Below are 23,820 nucleotides of genomic sequence, written 5' to 3' on the forward strand. Positions count from 1 at the left end.
CGTGCGTCAAATGTCAATTATGTTGGTTAGCTTACAAGGTCACCAATGTCAAATTATAGAAAATAAACCGAGTGTTGTCGAAACATTTTGAACTATTTTTCATATTTTTTACTTTTAGGCAGTAAAAACTCCAAAAAAGGTTACAAAAATGATTTGTTTATATTATTTCTATAATTTAAACAGTATAAAATCATTCTTTTTGCTCATTTAGCAAAATAAAGTAAACAATTACATAAAATCAATACTGTAGTTTTCTGCGGCTTCATCAATCACTTCTTCAAGATGTAATTTCCGCACTTCCGGTGGCAATTCGACGTAGTCATTTGTCTCCCACGCGTCCTCGCCATTAGTGTGGAATGTCCCCGGCGTAAGCGCCGTTTTCAACGGTTTGCCATTTTCATCCAATGACAAATACTTCTCTAAATCATTGGGTATACCTTCTCCCGGATGAGCGTTTTGAGGAATGGGGATATCCTCGTCTAATTTATTCAAGAATGTTTTGGTAAACTGGAAATGTTCAGGTAAACAATGATGCTGAAGGCAGTAATACTCTCCGGTGGAATCACTATGACACCAGGTACCATCCGGGAAATATGGTGAGACTCCAAGGTCATTCAATTCGATTCTTGGCGTGTAATAACTTCCGGAATTTGCACGACGGCAGAAAATTGCACAACCCATCCATAAACGATCTTAAAAAGGTAAAAATGGTTATTTAGTGATTAATTTTAAGGTTATATTCTTACTTTCTTCATGAGGTGCTTGTAACCCTGCTCCTTTTGCATCTAACTGTGGTAACAACTTAGAAAACTCTTTACATTTACCAGATGCAAATTCACTTGATGATGACCTCTTTTTCTTTGCGCAAATTTTCTCATCTTTACATAACCCCACTTCAAAACTACTACCATCACATCCTGAGTCAGTATTAACAGGAAGTGGTTTATTACAAACTCGACGTTTTTCTTGGTACCCTTTACTTTTAAACGTACAACCGGAAGTGCAAGCTCCCAAATTCCACGGGCCCCAACCCCCGGGGATAACTTCAACTACTTTTGGAGGTTCTTTATTGACACATTCTCCTCCAAAGCAATATTTCTTAGGGCCACATTCTGTACCTTCCAAAGCAGGACCAGAATGGTAATATCCACTTCTATGAGGTGTCTTACATTGTAGGTTATAACAAATGGTGGATAATTGTTGACTTGGCGATGCAAACGCATCACGGTCAGTTAACAAAACTTCACATTGTTTTTTCGCTGTGTAAACTTGTCCTGGTGTATCTGCAAACTTTTTCTGGTCTAAATCAGGTTTGGGCCAGCCGCCATCAAGCAGACATTTTGCCCAGGAAAGACGTGACATTACATCACGACTACATGTGGACCATTGTGTCTCACCATTTGTACCACGTGAAGGGGACATGATAAAACCTTCTTTCGTACAGGAATTACCACTACTGTCATGGTGCATACCCAAACTACAAGAAACAAAACATAAATTAATATAAAGGTTATAATACAAAATGTTAGGTTAGTTTTACTTATGTCCAATTTCATGTGCCAAAATATAAACACTTGTAAAGCCTGCGCTAGGGTAAGGTTTTCCAAAAACATTGGTAGTTCCCAATTCAGCTATCACGCATGCGTACTTTCCTAAACAAACTCCGCCTACAGTAGCTAAACCCATGGTAACCCCACTTTTTCGGCCGTTTTCATAAGCAAAGAAATCAAGCCTAAAATACGAATATTTTATGAATAAATTATCATTAATGCAAAAATAAAATTTACCCGGAAACATAAACAGCCATATCCCAATGACTAACATCCGAATCATCGCCTGGATTAATCGAATCTTGATACGAACAGAAGGAATCTAATAATCTGCTTCGTTCGCCATCATAATGTGGCATGGCCGCAGGTTGTTGTTTCATAATATCTAATCTTACAATAACAATTTCCAGCGTTTGTCCAAGACTTGGATGATGATATAATGCTTGGACGCCATTTAAATATGCCATTATCATGTCTTTTAGCTTAACATCGTCGTAGGACATGTAAGGAGCGAAAATGCGATATGCTGCTGCATCAAAAAACACTGCTAACTCCAAAGTATAACCACCTACTGGTTTGTTTCGTGCACGTTTGGAAAATCCGGATTTTATTATGTTTTTGTCTAGATCTGAGTTTAATAGTAGGGCGTCATTGAGGTTAGGTGTGTCTTCTGGGTTAATTTTTCGAATTATGTGTGGGAATTTGTCTTGCAGAGGTGAATTAAGTTGTTTTTTATGCAATGGAAGTATTTCAAGTGTTTTGTTTTTGTAAAATAGCAAACCATTCTGTAATGATTTAATTTTTGTTATTATTTTATAATATTTTTGTGTTTTTGAATAAATATTTATACTTACAAATTCTTTAGGAGTGCAAGCACTAAAAGCACCAACGTTTTCGCCGTCACGATGAAGATATAAGCAATTTTGGTTGTCTACATCACGTTTTTGTAATATTTTGACGCCATCTTGATCATGCACATAAGTTTTTAAATGTGGACTTATTAATTTGTTATTCTTCTTTAATTTCAAATCAATAGGTCTTAAAATAAATTGGTTTTTACATTAATATTAAAACAATTATGACTTTTTTTTACAAAACTTACTCTCCAAAAGCAGTAAATGAATAATCAACAACAGAATCGTCACTTCCGTCAGTTCCTGCTGCTTCGCGTTCCAACAATACTGGCATATAAACAATCTCGTATTCTTTTGTTTCATCTTCGTTGATTGGTTCGACGCCATCTTCTTTGTCAAATTGATGTTTTAAAGTTTTGTCTCTGATGTTGTCAAAATCAAAACTTCTTTCAGAATCATCATCAACGTAATGTTTCAACGAATTGTGACCCAAAATCTCTTCCAAAGTATGAACACTTAAACTCACAACAATTCCTATGTTATAAAACAGTAATAACTTAATAAAAATGTTCTCAAACGCCATTTTGGTTTCTACTATGTTAATTCACCGAATGATGTTATTTATTTGCGATGTTTTGGTTTTATAGAAAAAGTTCAGAGATTATTGTTTGTTTTGCGTAAAAAAATTAAATCATGCTGGTAGTAATTTATAATATTAAATTGAATTAAGTTTAAAATTAATGCAAAAATTGGCAAGCTGAACGTGTGAACGTGGCAATGAACTTTAAATTATTATGAATAAGAATTTTTGGTTCGGAACTTTTTAACAATCACTACCTGCATAAAAACAACATAACATGTCTTTCAGGGAATGACTACACTGATTACAGTTATAATCATCGTATCAAGGTGTAGTTATATATAATTAACAATTGTTTGTATTGAAATTTATCTGTTTTCGTTACAAACAAAGCAATATAACTGTATTTTTCGTACATCTCTCTGTATAGTGCACCTAAATGTAGGCAACATCACATACACCACATGATTCGTTCAAGGTTTTTAATGTTTGAAGGATCAAGGTGATTGATTGTGGAGAATTACGTTTTCCAGTATATTCCATAAGATTTTTGCATAATCACTAGTTACATTCAGTCTCAAACTAAGTTTAGAAGTGGAATAAACTTCAATATCAAGATGACGAGTACGAAAATTGAATTCGCTGTGCAAATGACATGCGAATCGTGTGTGAAAACAGTCAGAAAAGCACTGGAAAACGTGCCAGGCATCCAAAACTTTGATATAAACCTCACAACAGGCAGTGTTACAGTTGAATCTACTCTTCCAGCTCAAGAAATATTAAAAACACTACAAAGCACAGGCAAGAAAGCAGTTGTTAGAGGTTTGGGAGGCACCACAGCAGGAGTTGCTATTCTGGACACTGGTTCTGATTCAATAAAAGGTGTAGTGAGATTTGTACAAGAAGCAGAAGATGTATGCATTATTGATGGAACTGTTGATGGTCTTAATGCAGGAAAACATCAATTAAGTGTGCATGAATGTGGTGACACATCACAAGGTAAGATAAATTATAAAAAAAAGTTGATTTTTTGTCTTTAAAGTAGTAAATATTTTTGAATTTTGCAGGATGTGCAAGTGTGGGTGACTTTTTCAATCCAAAGAAATCTAATGGAAGAATTTATGGGGATCTAGGCTTTGTAAAAGCTGAAAAAGATGGAAGATCAGCATTTAGATTTGATGATTCAGTAATTAAACTGTCTGATATCATTGGGAGAGCATTGGTGATATCAGAAGCAACTACTGGCAAGAGATTAGCATGTGGAATTATTGCAAGATCTGCAGGACTCTTCCAAAATCCAAAAACAATCTGTGCTTGTGATGGAGTTACAATTTGGAATGAAAAAGTTGCACCTAATCCAACCTCATCATTGTAAATGTATGTTAATATTAATTCCAAAGGGTAAACATGTGATTTTTATGTAGATTTACGCTGGTTACGAAGGGAAACAATGAAGAAACAATGTAAAACATTTTTTGGTAATAAATATTTGTTGAATACTTAGGCAACCTAATATACTTCTCACTTGTGGGTTATTCAAGGTCGTCCTGCTGCGTTTGCTCTCGGCTCTGGTCTGCTGCCGCCTGCAGCGTCCGCGCCAGTCCGCAGCCTCCACCGAAGCGCGCTGAATCTGTTTAAAGGTCCCATTATGTATCCAGCTAATACGGTCACGCTGCGGCGCGTTGCATAGTCGTCCGTCGAAGTGGTCAGCGTTCAACAACGCGTAGCGCTCGCCACGATGCCTTATTAGCAAAACAAACACGCAGAAGAACGAGCACCAGGTGCGCGCGCGAGATGTCCAGCCGAAATCCGACCACGCTGATGACGATACCTGCGGAGGAGGCGTTCGACTTCTTGTTTAAGATTGTGCTTATCGGAGACTGCGGCACAGGGAAGACGTGCGTTGTGCAGCGCTTCAAAAACGGCACGTTTATTGAGCGTCACGGGAATACTATCGGTGTGGACTTTTCTATGAAGACCGTCGTTGTAGATGGCAAGAAAGTTAAAGTAAGCATAAAATTTCTTCTTAAATATTACAATTTTTAACTCATTTAATAAAATTTAAGCCTAATTCAACTGCAACTTTCAAAAATGAGATAAATTTCTTTTAAAAAAGTTAATTTTTGTGATTTTAAGCGAAAAGATGACTAAATTTCTATGAAATTTCCTTTAAAAACACCTAATTTTAATTTGTAGCTGCAAATTTGGGACACAGCAGGCCAAGAAAGATTCCGCACCATAACGCAAAGTTATTACCGCTCCGCAAACGGTGTTATCATAGTGTATGACATCACAAAACGTTCGTCCTTCCTGTCCGTCACCAAGTGGATGGAGGAAGTCCGACGGTACTCAGGCAGCGCTGTGATTGTCGCGCTCATCGGAAATAAAGCGGACGCCGAATCTCTGCGCGAAGTCGAATTTGAAGAGGCCGAAGCGATGTGCCAGTACATGCCCGAGGTGCTCTTCGTGTTAGAAACCAGTGCTAAAGAGAATTGCAACATTGAGGATGCTTTTCTGTGTTTGGCCACTGAACTAAAGGTAAGGCGGATACGCGCCTCTTGTTTGCTAATCTAAACTGTTAATTACCTATTCTCCAATGAGATAAAGTTGATTGTCTCTGGGTATTTTTTTCTCACACCCATCAAATTTCATTCAGCAGGAAGTCAGACAGGAAATAAACAGTTTTAGAATTTTGATGCTGCTATAACGCATTCGTTTGTCTTAGAAGATTTTTGTTTAAATTTAATTAGTGAAATTTCAGTCGAATATTATAATTAATTAGTATTATTACTGTTTAAATTAGTAATTTAGTGAAAATCTCTGCGGCGGCCATTATTTTTTTGTTCTGTTGCCATAGAAACAAATTCATCGTGCGTACGTCAAGTGTCAGTAATTATATCATTACAAATGCAATTTTTTACTGATTTAACGGAGATAAATGTAGTTTCAATGCTATTAGCTTGCACCGTGAACTAATTTTTAATTTGTTTGTGTTTTGTTTTATTTATAGAGGCGGCACGAAGCTGGCCATCTGCTGATGGACGATGAAGATACAGTGCGTCTGGGTGAAAGCCGCTCGATATCAAAATGCACAATGTGTTCAACTAACACATAGCGAAAATTAGCATCGTACATAATTCATTTGCTTTTATCTTCAACTTTGTTTTGTTTTTTATGTTGTTTTTGCAAGCGTTTGCATCCAAAGATTCTCATTATTTATTTACCCAAGTCTTCAAATGCAGCCAAATGTACTGACTGCGGACGAATGTGCCTTGAAAATTTCAACTGTAACTAAACGCATGAATCATACATACACACGAATATGACAATCTCACCCACGCCCCACTAACAAGCCAACAAACCGACTCATCTCGAACGCTTTAATTAATTTAATTATAACTTAGTTAGCATAGCAATATACCAGCAATAAACGCGTCGTTGATTAAGTAATCAACAACCAAATGGCAATAAGGCAATGCAATACTCACGATTAGTTATTTATTAATTAAATGTTTATTTTTACGCGTATCGTACTTGCCGGCCATGCCAATGTTTATCACGGAGTGTACTTGATTTAGTATTAATAGCTTATTAAAAAAAAGAGAAGTTTAATTATTTAATAATTAATTTACATTTAACGCAAATTTCGATGTGTGGAAAGTGTCGGGGAAATTATTTTTGTAGCCGATTACACTTACTTGTAAGACAATTATTTTCGTACAATGGAAAACATGAAGAGTCACGACACAGATATATGAAAATATCGCAAGGGTGTAAAATTAATTCTTAATTACTCATCAAGTCGATAATTGTATTCTCCATAAACCACCGCATCTGTAAAAATCGAATAATAAAACAATTTAACTGCCTAGAAGATAAGAATTGCAATATTTACTGGCAGGATTTTATCCAGCGTTGATCCCACGCACGAATTGCGGCTGTTCTCGTCACTGGAATTGTTCCGGCGGAGTTTCCACATCTGACACATTGCTTAACGCAACCGGGAGTTTTACCCAAGTATAAATGTCGCACTGCGTCTACTGTTTGGCCATTATTCGAGTCATACACACTTAGGGCATCCGGCTCTACCATAAACTCCAATAACAAAGGTATATGTTGTGCTAGTTGATGTGAGGCGAGCACAACTCGGTTTTGTTGATGTTGCAGGTGTTGGATTTGAACTTGGCTTGGTAATAATAAACATTCATCTAAAAATTAGAAATTAAACGTTATAAAAATACAAAAAAAAAACCAATATCTAAGTATTGATAAAATATACCTATTAGATTATCATCAGGTTCAGCGACATTCTGCACCAGGCGACTTAAAAGTCTAAAAACCAACGCTAATACATCCAAATTGGCATCGGATTTGGTGAAAACAGGAAGACACGCGGGTCGCAATAATCCCCAAATACGAATCAAAACCAACATCTCTCGCAGAGTGTTGAGAGCCTTTACATCACGCAACAACTCGTATTGTTTGTTCACTGATGGTCTGCAATCGGCGAGTTTAACGAGCAGATTTAACGCAAGATCTGAAATCCATTGAATCAACTGCTGAAGACTTTGAAGCGTAGATGGTTCAACAGTGAACTCTTTAGCTTCCAGATGCATGAGAACTTTGTCTACATCACTTTGTCCCTCAGCTATCACACCTAACAAACAAAAAGATAAAATTTTTAAGATTTAAACACAAATAATTTAAAAAAATATTATTCACTTACTTGAAAGTGAATCAGCAGGACTCTTATCATGACTACTAATCTCACTAGGTCTCAAAAGACTCTTAAACGCAGTGGAAATACTGTGCAACATGAGAAACTGCGATAAATCATGCGCTTTCATTTGTCCTTGCGCACTCAATCTAAACAATTCAATTACAAACATAAAAAACTTACAAAAAATACAAAAATACAACAAAATCATTACCTATAAAGTGAAGTCTTGATACACAAATACTGTACATAATAAAATTGCTGGATTGCTGACGTTTGCCGATTGAAACTCTCTGTGAATCGATCGCATAATGGATCAATCATCCCTGGACGCAGCACAAGTAATAAATCCAACCAATCCAAACCTGTCATAAGACAATATTCCAACATTGTAGTGGCATACGGGACACTCAACGGTGTAGAACTATCAATCTGCGGTGGAAGTTTAATAATGTGCAGATGACTGTCCACATCAATCACAACCAGGATATTCCCCAGCCACGACATGTCTATTTGTACAATCTCGGGTGTTATCCGTGCGAATTTATGCGCATCTTCATGCGCGATGGACAAAGTTGTGTTACAGATTGGTTTAAGAGAATCACGGAACAAACAGTGGATAGAACTGTCTGAAAATGCAGCTACGATATAACTGCTTGATAGATTGTTGAGGAACGTGAGTTTCCCGGTGGCCAGTGAGAGGATTTTGTGTTTATATTGAAAACTTGATTGATATTGCCATAACTAAACAAAAAATGCGAAATTTTAGTTTTAACTTTTGAAAATTTTTCATGTTTCTTACCACAGTGTTGAATGTTTTAAGTTCTGATGATCCTGCAAGTGCTTCATGTACAGGCAGAGCTTTTTCTCTAAGTTCCCATACTTGTAGACAACTCCCGAGGTCGTTACCAACTGCTACGACTAAAGAATCGGCGTCTTCACGCATCACCCAGTTGAGGAAACGCACTTGACCGCCTTGTTTGTCGTTTAGAAGCTCATCCACTGAATAAAAATGATTAACAAAACATAAAAATAAAGTATTTCATAACTTCATACTCATTCCATCTTTATTTCCCTCGAAAATGAAGAACGATGGCAATGCTTCGCTGGAAATTACGCATTTATCATCTCCTTTGCGAACTGAAACTTTGTAGCATTGCACAGGCATCGTCAGGTCGCCATTACTCACGGCCAATAAAAAGTGTCCATCTGAAATCATCATGATTGTAATATAAAATGGCCGCCATGTTTATTTCGAAAATCACTGTGAAACTCACTTTTTCCATAACAAATGTCGGCGGTTTTGATAAATAATCTGGTTGGTCCTAAACTTTCAGTTACAACAACTGGTGTAATAGGTAATTGTTGTCCTTGTGACTGCATTGCATTAGGAATAATTACAGCCGCGAGTAAACCAGTTGATGTTAATATCAATGCGCCGCTTGCAGGACGTCCGCCGAATTGTTTGACAGAACATGCAAACTTTACATGTTGGAACTTCTCCATGTAGGAGAGACTGTCTTTCTTTTCTTGATTTAGGCATATCTAAATAAGTATAAACATACAAATGAGTAATTTATGTTGAAAAAATGTCTTTGATGTTTACCTTTCGACCTAAATGAAAAAATGCCGTCGCTAAAATTGGTTCTCCCTTTAAAACAGTCTGTAATGTGAGAACCCATTCATTTAACAAGTGATCCTTGGCTTGGTAAATCCTAACTGTGCCTGAATCATCAGCCACTAGTAAATATTCACCAGAAAAGTCCCATTGCAGGACTTTTACTAGGAAAGCACTGGATAATATTCTACAATATTAATTTATAAATTAATTATGAATAATTATTTGTGTTAAAATGTAATATTACTTATGTGCAGTCCATGGTGTGTTCAAATCAGAAACATAAACATGTGAACCATAAGTTCTGATGGTGTTATCTTCAACATCTGTTTTTGTGGTGAAAGCAATAACATTGTTGCTTGAAATTGAGGAAGTCACAACATTATTTAAACTAAAACACATGATAAATATCTCATAATGATTGTACAATAATAAATTATGTTGATATACCTATGTTAACAGTGATTTAGCATTGTTTTTGTTTAATTTATGAGGATAATATAATTATTCAACTTACGAATAGAACGCTTCGATTCCTTTTGTTGGTTTGCGGCGAACAGAGAACAAATGATCCATTTCTTACGAGTAAATTGGAAAATACACTAACAACTTTAACAATTAAACATAAAAGTAAAGTTGTTTGGAAATTTAATATCAATTTATAATCATTTATTGCGTGTTTTGTGAGGAGCTTGGTAAATATCGAATAACAAACTGTTGAGGTTATGATTGGATATCTTGAAGCAGGGTTTCCCAACTGTTTGCATTCTTTTATTTGAATGAACACCTCAGCCAACTTCATATGAAGTAGAAACTTATTCTTTCAATTATTTGTTGATTCCAAGGAGACCTCGATAAAATTAGGCTCCAAATTGAATAAAGTACAAAAAATTAAAAACTTTGGATACATTTGGCAATTTACTAGAAAATTCATAGAGTATTATAGACAAGTAATATCAGTTTATCTTATGTTTTTTTATATAATTTTTATTACAAATTTAAATAAACATTGTATAACAACAACTAATCACTCTCCATCTCCTGTTCAACTTCCATTTGCGTCTCCTCCTCATCCTCACCCTCCATGGGCTTGTTCCAATCCTTCATCTTATTGCTCTTCATCATAAAATCATTCGTCAACACTTTCCAAGTAGAAACATCGCTATTTTTAACCTGGGAATTTGATTGTGTTTGAGCTTGACTTCCAACTTCAATTGATTTGCTCTTGTCGCCCATAAGATTGTCCAAAAACGAACATTTATCGATGCTCTTAAACACTTTGTCTCGCTTAACTTCCAAAGGTCCAGCCTTATCCAATTTTGTCTGGATGTCTTTCTGCTGTTGTTTAACGGCGTTGAACAGTTGCACGACGCCTTTTGTTGCTATTTTCGCTAGTAAGCGCTCGCGATCCTTCTCGAGAACATTTGGTTTCACGCGCAGACATTGAATATCACGTTTCTAGATCAAAAATATATACATTTTAATCAATTGTATATGTTTACAATAATTACTTGTTTGTATTAGGCATATATTATGCAATATAGTAATTTGTATTATCTCTAGTTTAAATTAAATTGATAAGGCAATATTAGTTTCAACTGTTTAAAATATAAATTCTACATAGGCAACCAACATAACACTTTAAAATAACTAGGCTACAACTAAACAAGTCTTCTACATAAAATACACTCAGTGTAAGCAAAACTTCCAAACAAAACTCAAAAAATCAAATATTATATATTAAGATATTAGTATGTTTCATTATTTCAAATCAACACATACTTTTTTACGTGGCGGTCCTTCGGGAACATCTTTTTTGTCTGTATCTTCCTCTGGCAGGATCTGCTCTTCCGCAATCACACCATCTTCCTTCTCCACTTGGAAACCAACTGGCTTTGGTTTAGCTTTAACTGGATCATTCAGTTTCTTTGCTTTGGACAGTACAAGAGTCTTCTTTTTCTTAGGTTTATTTGTTTTCAAAATCTTGGCTATTGAGTCAGCCCAGCCTATGTTGGTATCATCACCTTCCTCTGCATCTTCATCACCTTCATCATCCCCATCGTCATCAGATTCATTCTGTTCTTGATCATCAACTGACTCTTCCTCAATATTTTCATCATCTTCTTCTTCATCCTCGTCGTCTTGTTCATTAGAATTCACTTCTATGTTATGTGTCTGTGGGCTTTCTGCTGGTGAATCTTCAACGGCATGTGCAAGTTCTTCTTCCTGCGACGAGAATTCTTCATCGCTACTGTCCGAGTATGTTTCGGTGACCACAGCACGCGGAGTTACAGCCATCTTCACCGTCATTTTTCTATGCAATGCTATTAACTAATTATAAATTAATGATTATATATCATTGACTCGTGTTGTTTCAATCGAACAGTTTGTGTGAACTCGTCAGCGTGATGTGATTGCACATGTGAAACTTTTTGGTTATTTTCCATTATTTTGCAGCAAGCGTTTTGTGACATGATTGACAAAGATAGAATATACACCTGAATATAAATTTAAAATTCATGTTTTTATTATAAACAATCATAAAATAAAGAAAAGCTTTACATTTAACTAAAATAATGCTTTAATCTATATCCTGTGCTTAATTTTTCCATCTGAAATGTTTATTGTTACACTTGAAGTTTAAAACAGTCTGTAGATGAATTTAGAGGTCACACTGTTCTTTGCCAGTGATTTCCAGCAAGTCCATCAAAACTTTATGGTGTTTAGGCTATAAGAGCCTCATTAAATACATAAAAATATATATTTGACTCATCTTCGTCATCGCCAACGGTGTAACGCATACGTCGCTCATTTTCCCCCGTTTTTTTACCAATATTGACGATGGTATCGCTTTCTTTACATGCGTTACTTTCGCTTGATTTACATAAGAATTCCAAAAGTATAATACATTCGTATTGATGACCGACTCGTCAATGGTTGTACAACTGAATATTCCAGTAAGTTTATTTATACATTTGTTTATATTTAGATGTACTTTATGTTTACACTATTATATGTGCTGTTTTGTAGAAGATTTATCTCGAAAAGCTCTCTATTGGTCAAGGATACTTGCAAATATTGGTAAAAATAAGTAATTCCTTCCAAAAATGATTGGAAACTGTGTCAGACGTTGTTTGAGCTTGGGTAAAGCAAGCAGAATGTGCAGTACTGGAGCAAAAGAGTTGCAATTGCAAGCATTGAATGAGAAATGCTTCTTGGTGACACCAGAGGATAAAATCATTGGGACTGCAAGCAAGAAGGAATGTCATTTGGTGCAGAAAGATGGAAATATACCTTTGCATAGGGCATTCAGTGTGTTTTTATTCAATACACAAGGACAACTGTTACTTCAGAAGAGAACACCAGAGAAAGTCATTATTTTACATTTAATTAATACAATGTGTATAATTTCGTCTTCTTTTTTTGTTATAGATAACTTATCCTAGTCATTTTACAAATTCCTGCTGCAGTCACCCAATTGCCGACGTACCTGGCGAAGATGAAGAAGAAAATAACATGGGAATATTGCGAGCGGCGCAAAGAAGACTTAATTATGAGCTTGGAATCTCAGTTGATCAAATACCCATACAAAACTTTAATTACCTGACGCGAATTCATTACAAAGACCCTGGAAACGGTCTTTGGGGCGAGCATGAAATTGACTATGTTCTATTTCTGCAAGCGGATGTTAAAATGGTGCCGAATCCAAGCGAAATTTCGCAAATTAGTTTTGTCCCAAGAGACAGTATCGATGAACATGTAAAGGTCCTGGAACCATTAACACCTTGGTTTAGGTTGATATACCAAACACGTTTGAAATTATGGTGGGACAACTTGGACAACCTTGAGAAATTTAAAGATCATGAGAATATATTAAAGTTGTGAAGTAAATTATACAAGAAAACAAGTATTATATTTAATTTTACTTATTAATTCATCACCAGGGAGTTAAAGTTAAATGTTGGATGTGTTTTATAGCAAATAAAAGTTTAATTCACCAACTAGATATGTATGTATATCTTATGGTTTATTTCAGATAGTATTGTTTGTTGATGTTGCATTTTTTATTTGAAAATTTAGGCAACTTTTTAAACTTGTTCAAAATTTAAAGGTCGTTTGATTTTCCCGCTACAAACAAGCATGCTGGCATAACCTGTATGAAAAGCAACAAAGCCGCATTATCAAGGTAAAAACGTGCGGTGAATGCGCAAATAACGTGGGTTTCATAAATAATTACCCCAGTTTAGAATCAAGTGAGCGCTTATTTTTACTAGCAAAGCGGTTATTGGTTAATAAACAAAAAAATTGTTTTACAAGTACGACTCGTACCAACCTGACAAACAATAAATTTATAAAATAATTCAAACAAAAAACCAATATATTAATATAAAAACCGAGTTGATATTACATCAAAAATTAAATTTAATATTTAAAAATAAGTATAAATTATATAAGCCTACTTTATATTGAATTATTAATATTTTAAACTAAATTTGAAAGTAAATCTAGTGTTCCAGTGCGATGTTCGGTTGGCAGCGCTGCGCCGATCATAAAAACCTGAATGACATTTGTCAAACATCAAACAATTAACAGCACACAATAAACACGGAGATTTTTCACGAATTAACAAATAAATCGATCGAGGAATTGTCGCCGAAACGCAATCCATCGCCGGATCAAAGTCTGCAACACATCTGCGGTGCTGGGACGGCCGCAGCGACGGCGGACTCTCGCTGGCATAACCTTACATGACCTGTCAAGTGAAACTAATTGTCCTGTGAGGCAAATTGTTGTTACAAAACAACGACGAGTCTTGAAAACGCGTTGTGTAACTGCGGCCGGAGCTGCTGGGGCCCACAATGTGCGCGCTGTCATCGGTGGCAACAGTGCTGTTTTGGGTGTGAGATGTAAACAAGTGACTCTGAGGAGTGAGCACTGGGCATCAATGAAGAACTTACACACAGCCAACATGATCAGGAATCCCAGGCTGAATGGCTTTACAAAGACAACATCTAAGGTGGAGAAGGCACTGCATGTTAAGAGCAAGCCTGATGTGTTGACTGACACAAGTTTGATGAGTTTGGTCAGTGAGAAGGCACAGATTATTGAACAAATCCACAAGCAAAATGATGAGACTAAACAACAGCTACCTTTGCACAGTATTATAGGTAAATTTTACTTTTCTTCATATTTATCAATTAAAACTTATAGTTGAAGTTGATTTTTGTTTAAAATATTTTGTTGTTGTTTTCTAGGAATAAGTACCGACGAGAAATTGTTGATAAAAGCGGCAAAGAAACCGCGCACGAAGAAAGTGAACAAATTCGGCCCGCACCATGAAACCCTCCAGCGGATAGAATGTATCAATGAGGATCAGTACAATCATTACCAGAAGCACTGGTTCAGCGCCGGTCTGGAGCGATTGAAGATCGAAGACAGATCGCGCGAGGAGCGATTGGAAATCACCCGCTATGAGCTCAAACGCCACCTTAAGCAGCTGATGCGCGCCAATGTTGGCCGAGAAGCGCCCTTACCGCAGCTTTTTGACTGGCGAGAAGTGGTTCAGCGTCATCAGCGCGAGCGACGGAGTCGTGCAAGCAGCACGCGCTTAGTTCGACCGGTAAATTGCGATGCCGATGGCTGCAAGAAACCGGCGCTGCCGTGCGCTCGCCAATGTCCTTTACATATTATGCGCAATCCCGATCAGGTGCTATTCAACGCGTGCACCGCCAAATTCGCCGACAATACCCAGTGTTCCGTTCCAGTGTTCGACGTTTTGCACGAACTACCTCTATGTATCGAGCATGCTCGAAAACGAGTAAGTATTTTCTTATTTCTTTCTCAATATTTTTATTAATTTAATTTAAAAAATATTTTAGGACAATTATAAATTGTACCAAGATGCGAAACCAAAGAAAATCCGAAAAAAATCAAAACCCAGCGCGATGATTCGACCCCAAAAGCGGACCAAGAAGAAAAAGAAGCCGCCGACAACACCGCCAGGCGCCACACTACCGCCTCCCGCATTAAATTCCGTTTCCACCTCAGTGGACGCTGTCGGAATCAACGCCAGCGCTCACAGACAACCCCGCCGCTTACATGAGCGACACGATAGAGACCATCGAGACGATTGAAGTTCCTAACCCGAGTAATATCCTCGACGCGACGGAGATCGCCGATGATCTCATGACGGACGTGCCCGAAGATGTCACCGAGGATCTCGTCAATGACGAGATGGTGAATCAAGTGCTCGCGATGCAGGAGCCGGACGCGTTGGGTCAGGTGCTCGCCAACCAGGCGTCGCATCTTCTCGAAGAAACCGACATCTCGAACGTGCTCAGCACGATACAAGCGGACGAATTCAACGATTTCTTCACGGTGAATCGCAACGGCGACTATGAGCCGACACGCGAGGAAACCGAAGAATTGGAGCGTGCGCTTGCTGCGGTTGACAATGACGTCAAATCCCTGGAGAAACTCAGCCAGACGCAGGGACTGCTCGATAACTTCCTGGACGATCACATGGTGGAGTCGTTTGTGCAATCGAGTATCGTCTCCGACGTGTTTCACAACGGATTCAACACCTGCGGCGAGAATATTATGGTTGGGCAAACGTCGCGGTTGCTCTCCGTGCAGCAGAACTCTCATTCGTAATCCACGCTCTTTTTTTCAAAGTGGATGTTTAACGAGAAAACATTTGGGAGTTGGAGGGTGTGCAAGTGTGCGTGTTGAAAAACATAAGTGTAGCGATGTCAGTCAGGCATAAATTTAACTCGTAACTAAAGAAACAAAAAAAAAATTACTAAAAAATTAGAACAAAAATGCATCCAGTGCATTGTAGGCAAATTCAGGGCGTGATTTTTCAATGTTAAGCTAAGGAACTACTAGGAATTAGACGATTATATTCGCGATGTGTGTCGAAATTGTTATTTTTTTAAACTGGCAACGACACAAATTGATTTTAGAAGTCCCTATCAGACGAGTTGGGTTCATTTTTTTGGGGATACGAGGTGGGTCAAGGCACAAAATTGATGAAATTGTTGTGTTGACGTGGATTTGGTTAATTTTAGACTGCAGCAGTGAAGATAAAATACGCTTTGTACATTTTTTTAAACCGAATCAATTTTAGTGATTAGTTTTTTGCACCCAGCGCGCGCGTATCACACAATCGAATATTTTATTTTGGTAATACAAATTCATAAATAAAACAAAACGAATGAAAATTGTGGATATTTGTTGTTCAGCTTGAAGATATCTTCTGGGAAAGGTTGATGGAAACGCTTTTGTGGATATAACTTTAAATGCACCGCCAAAATTTAATATTTTTTTAAATTTTAGTTTCTACATCACACCTCAAACACTCCTTTTTGGTTTGGATAGAATTACTGAACTTGTAGCGCCGTTCGCAAACAAAATTATTTAGATTGTGATTATTTTCTTTAATATTTTGAAGGAAAACTAATGTACACTTTATTTTTGTAAGCAAATCGCATCAAAATCGGTGCTGGAATCTCAACATGTTGAAAAAATTATACTTAGGCAAATTGGTGTGCACGAATCGGTAAATTAGGTTATAAAATTGTCCGACATTGTTTCTCACTACGATGTGCAGCTTTAAAACTTATAACAAAACACGTAGAACTCAAACATTGTGATCGCAACCTCCACGATTACGACACTCACAAGATGGCCGTCAATAGATGATGGCCATCTTGAAAGTACGAGAAACTCTTGGAAACTAATGGGATAACAAAAAACGGAGACAAATGAATAAAACGCATTTGATTAGTTTGTAATGTCTGTAACGAAATACGCTTCTCTCTATTTATTTTTAAATTTAATTTTACCGTCGCTAGGGCGTCAGGAGCGGAATTATTGCATCAATAATTCATCTCGCAACAATTCGTCAGTGTTTGCATTCTGCAAAATAAACAAAACACAGATGAATCATGTAAAATATTGTATAGATACCAGGATGTGACGAGATAATACTTTTAGTTGAGGTTTGTAGTTTGATTCAATTGTTTTCCGCCATCAACACAACAACTAAAAACAGGAATAACATTTCGTCCATTTTGAAATATCGTCATGACTTGTTAGAAACACCTCTCGGGAAAACAGTGAATCGAAAACAATTGAACAAACGCAACTTCAACTGCTTATTGTACGAATTTACGTTTTATGTTTCTGTTCGTTATAATTCACGACTTCACTGATTAGCATTTCTGTAAGCACCACCAAAGCAGTGCAGAGAACAAGAGCAGATTTAAACTACAAACAGGGCTAAATGTTTTTGATATCGTCTATGTTGTCTCTGTATTTAATGTAAACATGCAACACACATTTCACTTATAAATCCGGATTTGATATTTGGTAGAGATTTTGTTGTGCGTGAAACAAATGAATGTGAGCAAGCGTCGAGAGTGCGCAGTGGGTGAAACTTTAGAAATTAGCGTAATTAATGATATCAAGAAGACGAAATGACTATAGATTACCATTAAGTGCGACGGTTAAAAATTGGAAAAAATGGTGAAACGTGTAAACAAACAAAAAAAAACAGGATAAAACTAAAAATGAACATTTTACGATACGTGTACATATATACTGATCATGATCAATTAAACTTTAAGTTGTAGAATGTCTATGTTCATTTTTAAACGTCACAAGTCGCCTACCACGCATAACCTCAATTTTAATCTATTTTTTGTGGAAAACTTACTTGTTTTAAGTTTTATTTTCAGTCATTCGTCACTTTGGAGACCAATTCTTAGATATTCTTCAAAATATTCAAAATCTACAAGTGAACAACATTAATTACTCTTTAATTTACATTTGTACGTCAAAAAGTATTTATTTTGTAACATTTCAACTTACTTATTGAATTTTCACAGCCGCTCGCATCTTAGCCGACCTACTCCTTGGATTATCTTCAACTTCTTGAAATTCCGGAAGAATAACATGCTTATGCAGCATTTTCCAGTTGCTATCCATGGCTTCCTGCACCACTTCATCATCAATCTGCAACGTGCTGCTCATATACTTCAACGGTAGCGGATTAGCAGTATTCGCGACAACATTTCCGGAAATATGCCGCTTTACAATTGTATCTTCCAAGGAATGAAAGGTAATTGTAACCAATCTCCCAGCAATCTTTAAATAATGCGCCGCCATTATCATTCCATAGTTAATTTCATTCAATTCGTTATTTACGAATATCCGTAATGCTTGAAATGTTTTTGTAGCAACGTGTGAAGGCCTCTGAAGTTTATCTTTAAGGTAAACATCTTCAGCATAACAAGATTGTACTAAATCAGCTAATTCTTCAGTGGTTGTTAATCTTTTAAAAAGATATCTTGCTTCAATAATGCCGCGGGCTATTTTGCGTGCGTGTTTTTCTTCTCCGTAATATTTTAAGATCTTGTACAAGTCTTCCTCGGTGACTGATGCGAGAACATCGGCTGCTGTAGGTTCTCCAGGTGTTGGTGTCATGCGCATATCAAGCGGTCCGTTTTTCGAGATGGAAAAACCTCTGTCCGCTGTGTCGAATTGCATTGATGAGCATCCAAAGTCAAATAAAACGCCATCGAGTGAATTACGTTTTATATTATGTTGTTGAAAAAGAACTGGAAGGTCCGAAAACTTTCCTTGTAAAGGAATAACACGTCCCGGAAATTCTTTGCTTAGTTCTTCAGCGTATTGTATTCCAATTGGATCTCTATCCAATGCTAGGATTTTACAAGTTGGTGATGATTCTAGTATTGCTCGACTGTGGCCACCAGCGCCGAAAGTTCCATCGAGGATTAAACCGGTTGGTTTTAAGTATGATAATACTTCATCTTTCATTACAGGGATGTGTGGTTTATCAACTTCTAGCTTTTCTACTGATTCTAATGCAAAATTTCGCAATGATTGCGAAAATTGCGCTAATGGTCTATGAATATTCTTAAATCTATACATTTTGTTTGTTTCTTTGATGTGTTTATTCTTTTTCTTTAGTTTTCTCACTAGAACTAAACAGTTTTTTATAAACTGGTTTGTCTTCCTGTTCTAGGTGCTCAAGAAATTCGTTTGATAGCGCGACTGTACACTGATCTAATGTGAGGCCTGTTGCACTTGATGTATTGATTCTTGGGTATTTGTTGCCGTGCTCGTTGTTGATCAAGCGTTGAAGAGCAAGGAATTGTTTGTCCCAATGTTGAGGGTTTTCTTGGAGTTTTCCGGTTTTATAAGAGTGCTGGACAAAATCTCTTAGAAATTGTCCAATGTCCCTGCATAATTATTCAATGAGAATATGATATTATTAGGTGTTTATCATTTGAAAACTAACTATTCACTATTTTTAGATGCTTGTGAATATTATTTTGCTTTTACATAAGAGTTATTCATATTTATTTCGAGAAATTTCGAAGTTTTAAAGCAGGATGGAATGACATACAACCAGAAATAACTTCTAAATTAAATAGATTAGTTACTTTACCTTCCAGCTTTGTTGTGATCCAAGGGCCAACGTTCCAGAAGAGCTGTAATTCTTTTAAAATTCGCAGCCATTTCTCTTCAAAACAAACGGAGACGGTGTACGTTTCTGAGGTTAGGAATTCACCTCAACACATGCTTCTGACATATCTGTTATTATTTTTAAATTATTAATGATTTATCTAGAAATTATTTGAACTAATTATTCCTAGTAAGATTTTTTAATACCTATTATGTATTAAATAATGTTTATGTCTTTCATATAGTTTACTATAGTATTGTGGCAAACTTTTTTATATTTTATAAGCACAGAGTAATAAATAACAAACTATTTCCTGCGTAGATATTATAAGATTCTTTACTTTATAAATGACTCTAGGATAGGATTTAAAACTTTAATTTGTGAAGACTGTAAAGTTACCTATGCATTGTAAGTAAAAAAATATAGTTTAAAAAAACTAAAAAACACAAGCTTTTATGAGAAATCTAAATAAACTTACATACATAATTATTTTATGAATAATTTATTTTGTACCCTGTATCTCCTGAAGTAATTGATTTTTTTGGAGTTTCTCACCGCCATGTCAGAGGTCGAGAGTCCCTCTACGTAACGCATGCCTATCAAACCTTGTAGCCCTTCCACAAGTACTTTGTAATGCCCTTTAAAAATTAGCATTTTTCAAAGAAAAAAATTAAAACATAGTGCGGAAAACACCCTGTATCTCGTGAACTAATTGACTTTATTGATATTTCTCACTGCTATGTCAAAGTTGGAGAGTTTTTCTACACGACGCATATTTTTTCAACTCCCTAACCCTTTCGGAAGTGCGCTAAAATGCCCTTTAAAAATAAGGATTTTTCAAAAAAATTAAAAACATGGTGTCAAAAACACCCTGTATCTTGTGAACTATTTGACTTATTTGATGTTTCTCACTGCTATGTCAGAGTTCGAGAGTTTTTCTATACGACGTATATCTTTTCAACTCCCTAGCCCTTTTACAAGTGCCCTAAAATACCCTTCAAAAGTTGGCAATTTTATGAAAAATTTAAAACATGATGTGGAAATCACCCTGTTTCTCGTGAACTAACTAATTTTTTAGAAGTTTCTCAACTTCATGTTAAAGTTCGAGAGTCCCTCTACACTATGCATACATTTTTAACTTTATTTACCCTGCGGAAGTGTCTTAAAACACCCTTAGAATATCGCTGTTTCGTCCAATAAATTTGTGTTTTGGTCGAATAACAGAGTCAAATTTTTTGTTTAAAATTTTTTTCGGTCGAAGAACAGGGTCAAACTTACTTTCTGAAAATATTTTCGGTCGAACAACAGGGTCGAACTTTTTTGGTTAAATTATTTTTGGTCGAAAGACAGGGCCGAACTTTTTTGGTTAAAATATTTTTGGTCGAAAGACAGGGTCGAACTTTTTTGGTTAAATTATTTTTGGTCGAAAGACAGGGTCGAACTTTTTTGGTTAAATTATTTTTGGTCGAAAGACAGAGTCGAACTTTTTTGAATAAATTATTTCAGGTCGAAACATCTATGAAAAGATTTTGTCATAAAAAAGTCAAATCTTTTCTCTTTTTTATGTTTAAAATTAAAAGTTGGAATTTTCAACTTCTGTTTTCAGAATCTAAACAAACGATTAATTCGTATCAATATATCTAAGTAAGATTTCAAGTGATCTCTCTTGGTTTAGGCCCTACGATGAATTTAATTATTTCATTTAAGGTAAATTTATGCAGTTTGAATTTAGCGTATATGTTTTTAATCTCAATTCAAATTACAAATATTTATTAAAATATTTTATCAATAAAGATATTTTCTTTAATACTAAGCAATAAAAAGTATGCATTTTTTAATTTTCTAGAAAAATTTAATTAATTATTCCAAATTTGGCGGAGGTGCCTGACATTTTAATTAGTGTAAAAATGATTAAAAACTAATTAGACCATTGTGTAGAACAGCTTATAATTACGTTATTTACACAACTTCTTGATTAATAGCGCAAAGGGTTTGCCCTACAAACGCATTTACTTGTAACATGTACTTGCCGCAATACTTAAAAACTAATTATCTCGGGAACTAATGAAGATAATCGAAAACGGAAAACGGGATAGCGTTCAGCATGTAATTATACATAAGATGAGATTAAAAACAAATATTTTTCAGTGTCGGAAAAATGATTTTCCGATGCGATTTTCTCGAGAACCATAAATGTTACAACGAAACTTTTTACACTTTTTCATGTCATAACAAGGTTCTACAAAATGGCAGATTCAATTTTTTGATTCTATAAAGTTGACAAAAACCGGCTAAAAATAGTCAAGAGGTTACACTTACCTACTTTTTGGTCCAAAAATTCAAAATGAACCTAGAAGAAAATGGAAAACGTTAATTGATTGAGTTTTCGAATGGGATGAAAGATATGAAGTCAGTTTTCCGATAACATCAATATTTCGGAAAATGGGTGGTAAATTCAAAACTGATCAAATAAAACTACCTCACCAATTTTCCCCAAACTTTCCAAACTGATGGAAAACAATGCTTGGAATCCATTAATCCAAGTTTGGTTGCGCTATCTTAATTATTTTTTATGTTACTGACCATTTTTAATTATTACATAAGTATGGATAACTGTAAATTTTAACATGTTATATAATGTAAAATGTAATTCTACTTACAAATATGAAAACCGTTTTTCTCTATCTCTAATGGTTTTCAAGATAAGTGCAAAAAACTGGTTTATTCAATTTGTCCAGCATTTCTTAAGCAAAAAATAAAAATTGAAAATTACAACTTTTTATTACCAAATATAGAAGAACATGTGATTCTACATACTTTATCTTAATAAAATTTTGTTCTAATATAAAGCTTTTTGATAATAATAACCCTTTGTTGCTATTCCAATTACATACATTTTTTAATTAAAATTGCCATTAGAGCCTAAACGGTAAATGCTTGCCAAAAAAGTTACTAAAATAATCGATATAGAATTAAATTATCAATCAGAAACTGAAAACAAAATTTAAAAATTCCAACTTTTAATTTCAAACATAAAAAGAGAAATCTTTTGGCTTTTTTATAACAAAATCTTTTCATTAAATTTTTTATGCATTTTTTGTAGTTTTTTAAGAAGGGCGCTATCTTGTAGAGAATTTTTTAAGGATCAAGAATATGAAGTCCTTTTTTCCGTAGCCCTTTTAGTTCTCGAGATAATCCCGATTTTATCTGGCCACTTTCACGGCAAAAAAGATAAAAGTTCGACCCTGTTCTTCGACCAAAAAATTTTTAAGAAAGTAAGTTCGACCCTGTTCTTCAGCCGAAAAAAATTTTAACAAAAAAGTTCGACCCTGTTGTTCGACCGAAAATATTTTATGAAAGTAAGTTCGACCCTGTTCTTCGAGCAAAAAATTTTAACAAAAAAGTTCGACCCTGTTGTTCGACCGAAATTTTTTTATGAAATTAAGTTCGACCCTGTTCTTCGACGGAAAAAATTTTAAACAAAAAAGTTCGACTCTGTTATTCGACCAAAAATGAAATTTATTGGACGAAACAACAATATTCTAAGCGTATTTTAAAACACTTCCCCAGGGTTAATAAAGTTAAAAAAGTATGCATAGTGTAGAGGAACTCTCGAACTTTAACATGACGTTAAGAAACTTCTAGAAAATCACTTAGTTCACGAGAAACAGGGCAATTTCCACATCATGTTTTCAAATTTTTATAAAATTGACAACTTTTGAAGGGTATTTTAGGGCACTTGCAAAAGGGCTAGAAAGTTGAAAAAGTATTCATCACGTAGTGAAACTCTCCAACTTTTACATAGCAGTAAGAAACTATGATAAAGTCAATTAGTTTATGAGATACAGGGTGTTTTCCACACAATGTTTTTAAATTTTTTGAAAATTGCTTATTTTTAAAGGACATTTTAGCGCACTTCCGAAAGGTTTAGGGATTTGAAAAGATGTGCATCGTGTAGAAGGACTCTTCAACTCTGACATAGCTGTGAGAAACATCAATAAAATCA

At 35.5% G+C, this 23,820-nt stretch overlaps 9 protein-coding genes across 9 annotated transcripts; 4 read left to right on the forward strand and 5 right to left on the reverse strand.

Moving 5' to 3' along the window:
- Nucleotides 1-228: 228 nt before the first annotated feature.
- Nucleotides 229-3,450, reverse strand: LOC135797951 (A disintegrin and metalloproteinase with thrombospondin motifs adt-2-like). The gene is made up of 6 exons (XM_065310556.1): nucleotides 2,653-3,450; nucleotides 2,405-2,588; nucleotides 1,788-2,335; nucleotides 1,541-1,732; nucleotides 747-1,477; nucleotides 229-692 (listed from the first exon to the last, which is right to left on the reverse strand). Exons 1-6 carry the CDS (start codon nucleotides 2,985-2,987, stop codon nucleotides 229-231), a joined length of 2,454 nt encoding a protein of 817 aa, XP_065166628.1. The 5' UTR covers nucleotides 2,988-3,450.
- A 4-nt stretch (nucleotides 3,451-3,454) lies between these two features.
- Nucleotides 3,455-4,483, forward strand: LOC135798264 (copper chaperone for superoxide dismutase-like). Its single transcript, XM_065311049.1, has 2 exons — nucleotides 3,455-3,983; nucleotides 4,052-4,483. The coding sequence occupies exons 1-2, from the start codon at nucleotides 3,602-3,604 to the stop codon at nucleotides 4,357-4,359; spliced, it is 690 nt and encodes a 229-aa protein (XP_065167121.1). The 5' UTR covers nucleotides 3,455-3,601; the 3' UTR covers nucleotides 4,360-4,483.
- Nucleotides 4,484-4,579: 96 nt separating this feature from the next.
- On the forward strand, nucleotides 4,580-6,866 carry Rab19 (RAS oncogene family member Rab19). The gene is made up of 3 exons (XM_065311050.1): nucleotides 4,580-4,991; nucleotides 5,181-5,522; nucleotides 5,995-6,866. Exons 1-3 carry the CDS (start codon nucleotides 4,779-4,781, stop codon nucleotides 6,097-6,099), a joined length of 660 nt encoding a protein of 219 aa, XP_065167122.1. The 5' UTR covers nucleotides 4,580-4,778; the 3' UTR covers nucleotides 6,100-6,866.
- On the reverse strand, nucleotides 6,679-10,086 carry MED16 (mediator complex subunit 16). Its single transcript, XM_065311048.1, has 11 exons — nucleotides 9,837-10,086; nucleotides 9,567-9,710; nucleotides 9,308-9,506; nucleotides 8,979-9,246; nucleotides 8,758-8,910; nucleotides 8,504-8,703; nucleotides 7,916-8,445; nucleotides 7,711-7,850; nucleotides 7,264-7,641; nucleotides 6,880-7,192; nucleotides 6,679-6,818 (listed from the first exon to the last, which is right to left on the reverse strand). Exons 1-11 carry the CDS (start codon nucleotides 9,893-9,895, stop codon nucleotides 6,782-6,784), a joined length of 2,421 nt encoding a protein of 806 aa, XP_065167120.1. The 5' UTR covers nucleotides 9,896-10,086; the 3' UTR covers nucleotides 6,679-6,781.
- Nucleotides 10,087-10,275: 189 nt separating this feature from the next.
- On the reverse strand, nucleotides 10,276-11,779 carry LOC135798829 (RRP15-like protein). The gene is made up of 2 exons (XM_065311795.1): nucleotides 11,102-11,779; nucleotides 10,276-10,777 (listed from the first exon to the last, which is right to left on the reverse strand). The coding sequence occupies exons 1-2, from the start codon at nucleotides 11,627-11,629 to the stop codon at nucleotides 10,343-10,345; spliced, it is 963 nt and encodes a 320-aa protein (XP_065167867.1). The 5' UTR covers nucleotides 11,630-11,779; the 3' UTR covers nucleotides 10,276-10,342.
- A 188-nt stretch (nucleotides 11,780-11,967) lies between these two features.
- Nucleotides 11,968-13,323, forward strand: Idi (Isopentenyl-diphosphate delta isomerase). Its single transcript, XM_065311796.1, has 3 exons — nucleotides 11,968-12,276; nucleotides 12,350-12,690; nucleotides 12,752-13,323. Exons 2-3 carry the CDS (start codon nucleotides 12,427-12,429, stop codon nucleotides 13,202-13,204), a joined length of 717 nt encoding a protein of 238 aa, XP_065167868.1. The 5' UTR covers nucleotides 11,968-12,276; nucleotides 12,350-12,426; the 3' UTR covers nucleotides 13,205-13,323.
- A 546-nt stretch (nucleotides 13,324-13,869) lies between these two features.
- Nucleotides 13,870-17,957, forward strand: l(3)L1231 (lethal (3) L1231). The gene is made up of 4 exons (XM_065311356.1): nucleotides 13,870-14,487; nucleotides 14,575-15,137; nucleotides 15,199-15,375; nucleotides 15,437-17,957. The coding sequence occupies exons 1-4, from the start codon at nucleotides 14,265-14,267 to the stop codon at nucleotides 15,971-15,973; spliced, it is 1,500 nt and encodes a 499-aa protein (XP_065167428.1). The 5' UTR covers nucleotides 13,870-14,264; the 3' UTR covers nucleotides 15,974-17,957.
- Nucleotides 17,100-19,276, reverse strand: LOC135798499 (probable methyltransferase-like protein 15 homolog). The gene is made up of 3 exons (XM_065311355.1): nucleotides 18,194-19,276; nucleotides 18,039-18,113; nucleotides 17,100-17,239 (listed from the first exon to the last, which is right to left on the reverse strand). The coding sequence occupies exon 1, from the start codon at nucleotides 19,274-19,276 to the stop codon at nucleotides 18,194-18,196; it is 1,083 nt and encodes a 360-aa protein (XP_065167427.1). The 3' UTR covers nucleotides 17,100-17,239; nucleotides 18,039-18,113.
- A 22-nt stretch (nucleotides 19,277-19,298) lies between these two features.
- LOC135798501 (ubiquinol-cytochrome c reductase complex assembly factor 2) lies at nucleotides 19,299-19,937 on the reverse strand. Its single transcript, XM_065311357.1, has 2 exons — nucleotides 19,797-19,937; nucleotides 19,299-19,587 (listed from the first exon to the last, which is right to left on the reverse strand). The coding sequence occupies exons 1-2, from the start codon at nucleotides 19,865-19,867 to the stop codon at nucleotides 19,299-19,301; spliced, it is 360 nt and encodes a 119-aa protein (XP_065167429.1). The 5' UTR covers nucleotides 19,868-19,937.
- Between the last annotated feature and the right edge of the window lie 3,883 nt (nucleotides 19,938-23,820).

The sequence above is a fragment of the Atheta coriaria genome, unplaced genomic scaffold (genome assembly GCF_025399875.1).
Source record: "Atheta coriaria isolate IRGN ID8LTWV9N9 unplaced genomic scaffold, Caltech_Dcor_3.1 hic_scaffold_9_pilon, whole genome shotgun sequence".
NCBI lineage: Eukaryota > Metazoa > Arthropoda > Insecta > Coleoptera > Staphylinidae > Dalotia > Dalotia coriaria.

Coding starts and splice junctions, on each gene's coding strand:
- LOC135798499 (XM_065311355.1), bottom strand. CDS start 19,276: ATGTATAGATTTAAGAATATTCATAGACCATTAGCGCAATTTTCGCAA.
- MED16 (XM_065311048.1), bottom strand. CDS start 9,895: ATGGATCATTTGTTCTCTGTTCGCCGCAAACCAACAAAAGGAATCGAA. Junction 9,711..9,836: donor GGAATCGAAGCGTTCTATTC/GTAAGTTGAATA, acceptor CATGTGTTTTAG/TTTAAATAATGTTGTGACTT. Junction 8,446..8,503: donor TTAAAACATTCAACACTGTG/GTAAGAAACATG, acceptor TTTTTTGTTTAG/TTATGGCAATATCAATCAAG.
- LOC135798501 (XM_065311357.1), bottom strand. CDS start 19,867: ATGGCTGCGAATTTTAAAAGAATTACAGCTCTTCTGGAACGTTGGCCC. Junction 19,588..19,796: donor GATCACAACAAAGCTGGAAG/GTAAAGTAACTA, acceptor ATAATTATGCAG/GGACATTGGACAATTTCTAA.
- LOC135797951 (XM_065310556.1), bottom strand. CDS start 2,987: ATGGCGTTTGAGAACATTTTTATTAAGTTATTACTGTTTTATAACATA. Junction 1,733..1,787: donor ATGGCTGTTTATGTTTCCGG/GTAAATTTTATT, acceptor TTCGTATTTTAG/GCTTGATTTCTTTGCTTATG. Junction 1,478..1,540: donor GCACATGAAATTGGACATAA/GTAAAACTAACC, acceptor TGTTTCTTGTAG/TTTGGGTATGCACCATGACA.
- Idi (XM_065311796.1), top strand. CDS start 12,427: ATGATTGGAAACTGTGTCAGACGTTGTTTGAGCTTGGGTAAAGCAAGC. Junction 12,691..12,751: donor AGAAGAGAACACCAGAGAAA/GTCATTATTTTA, acceptor TTTTTGTTATAG/ATAACTTATCCTAGTCATTT.
- LOC135798264 (XM_065311049.1), top strand. CDS start 3,602: ATGACGAGTACGAAAATTGAATTCGCTGTGCAAATGACATGCGAATCG. Junction 3,984..4,051: donor ATGTGGTGACACATCACAAG/GTAAGATAAATT, acceptor TGAATTTTGCAG/GATGTGCAAGTGTGGGTGAC.
- Rab19 (XM_065311050.1), top strand. CDS start 4,779: ATGTCCAGCCGAAATCCGACCACGCTGATGACGATACCTGCGGAGGAG. Junction 4,992..5,180: donor TAGATGGCAAGAAAGTTAAA/GTAAGCATAAAA, acceptor TTTAATTTGTAG/CTGCAAATTTGGGACACAGC. Junction 5,523..5,994: donor GTTTGGCCACTGAACTAAAG/GTAAGGCGGATA, acceptor TTTTATTTATAG/AGGCGGCACGAAGCTGGCCA.
- LOC135798829 (XM_065311795.1), bottom strand. CDS start 11,629: ATGACGGTGAAGATGGCTGTAACTCCGCGTGCTGTGGTCACCGAAACA. Junction 10,778..11,101: donor AAGGACCGCCACGTAAAAAA/GTATGTGTTGAT, acceptor TTTTTGATCTAG/AAACGTGATATTCAATGTCT.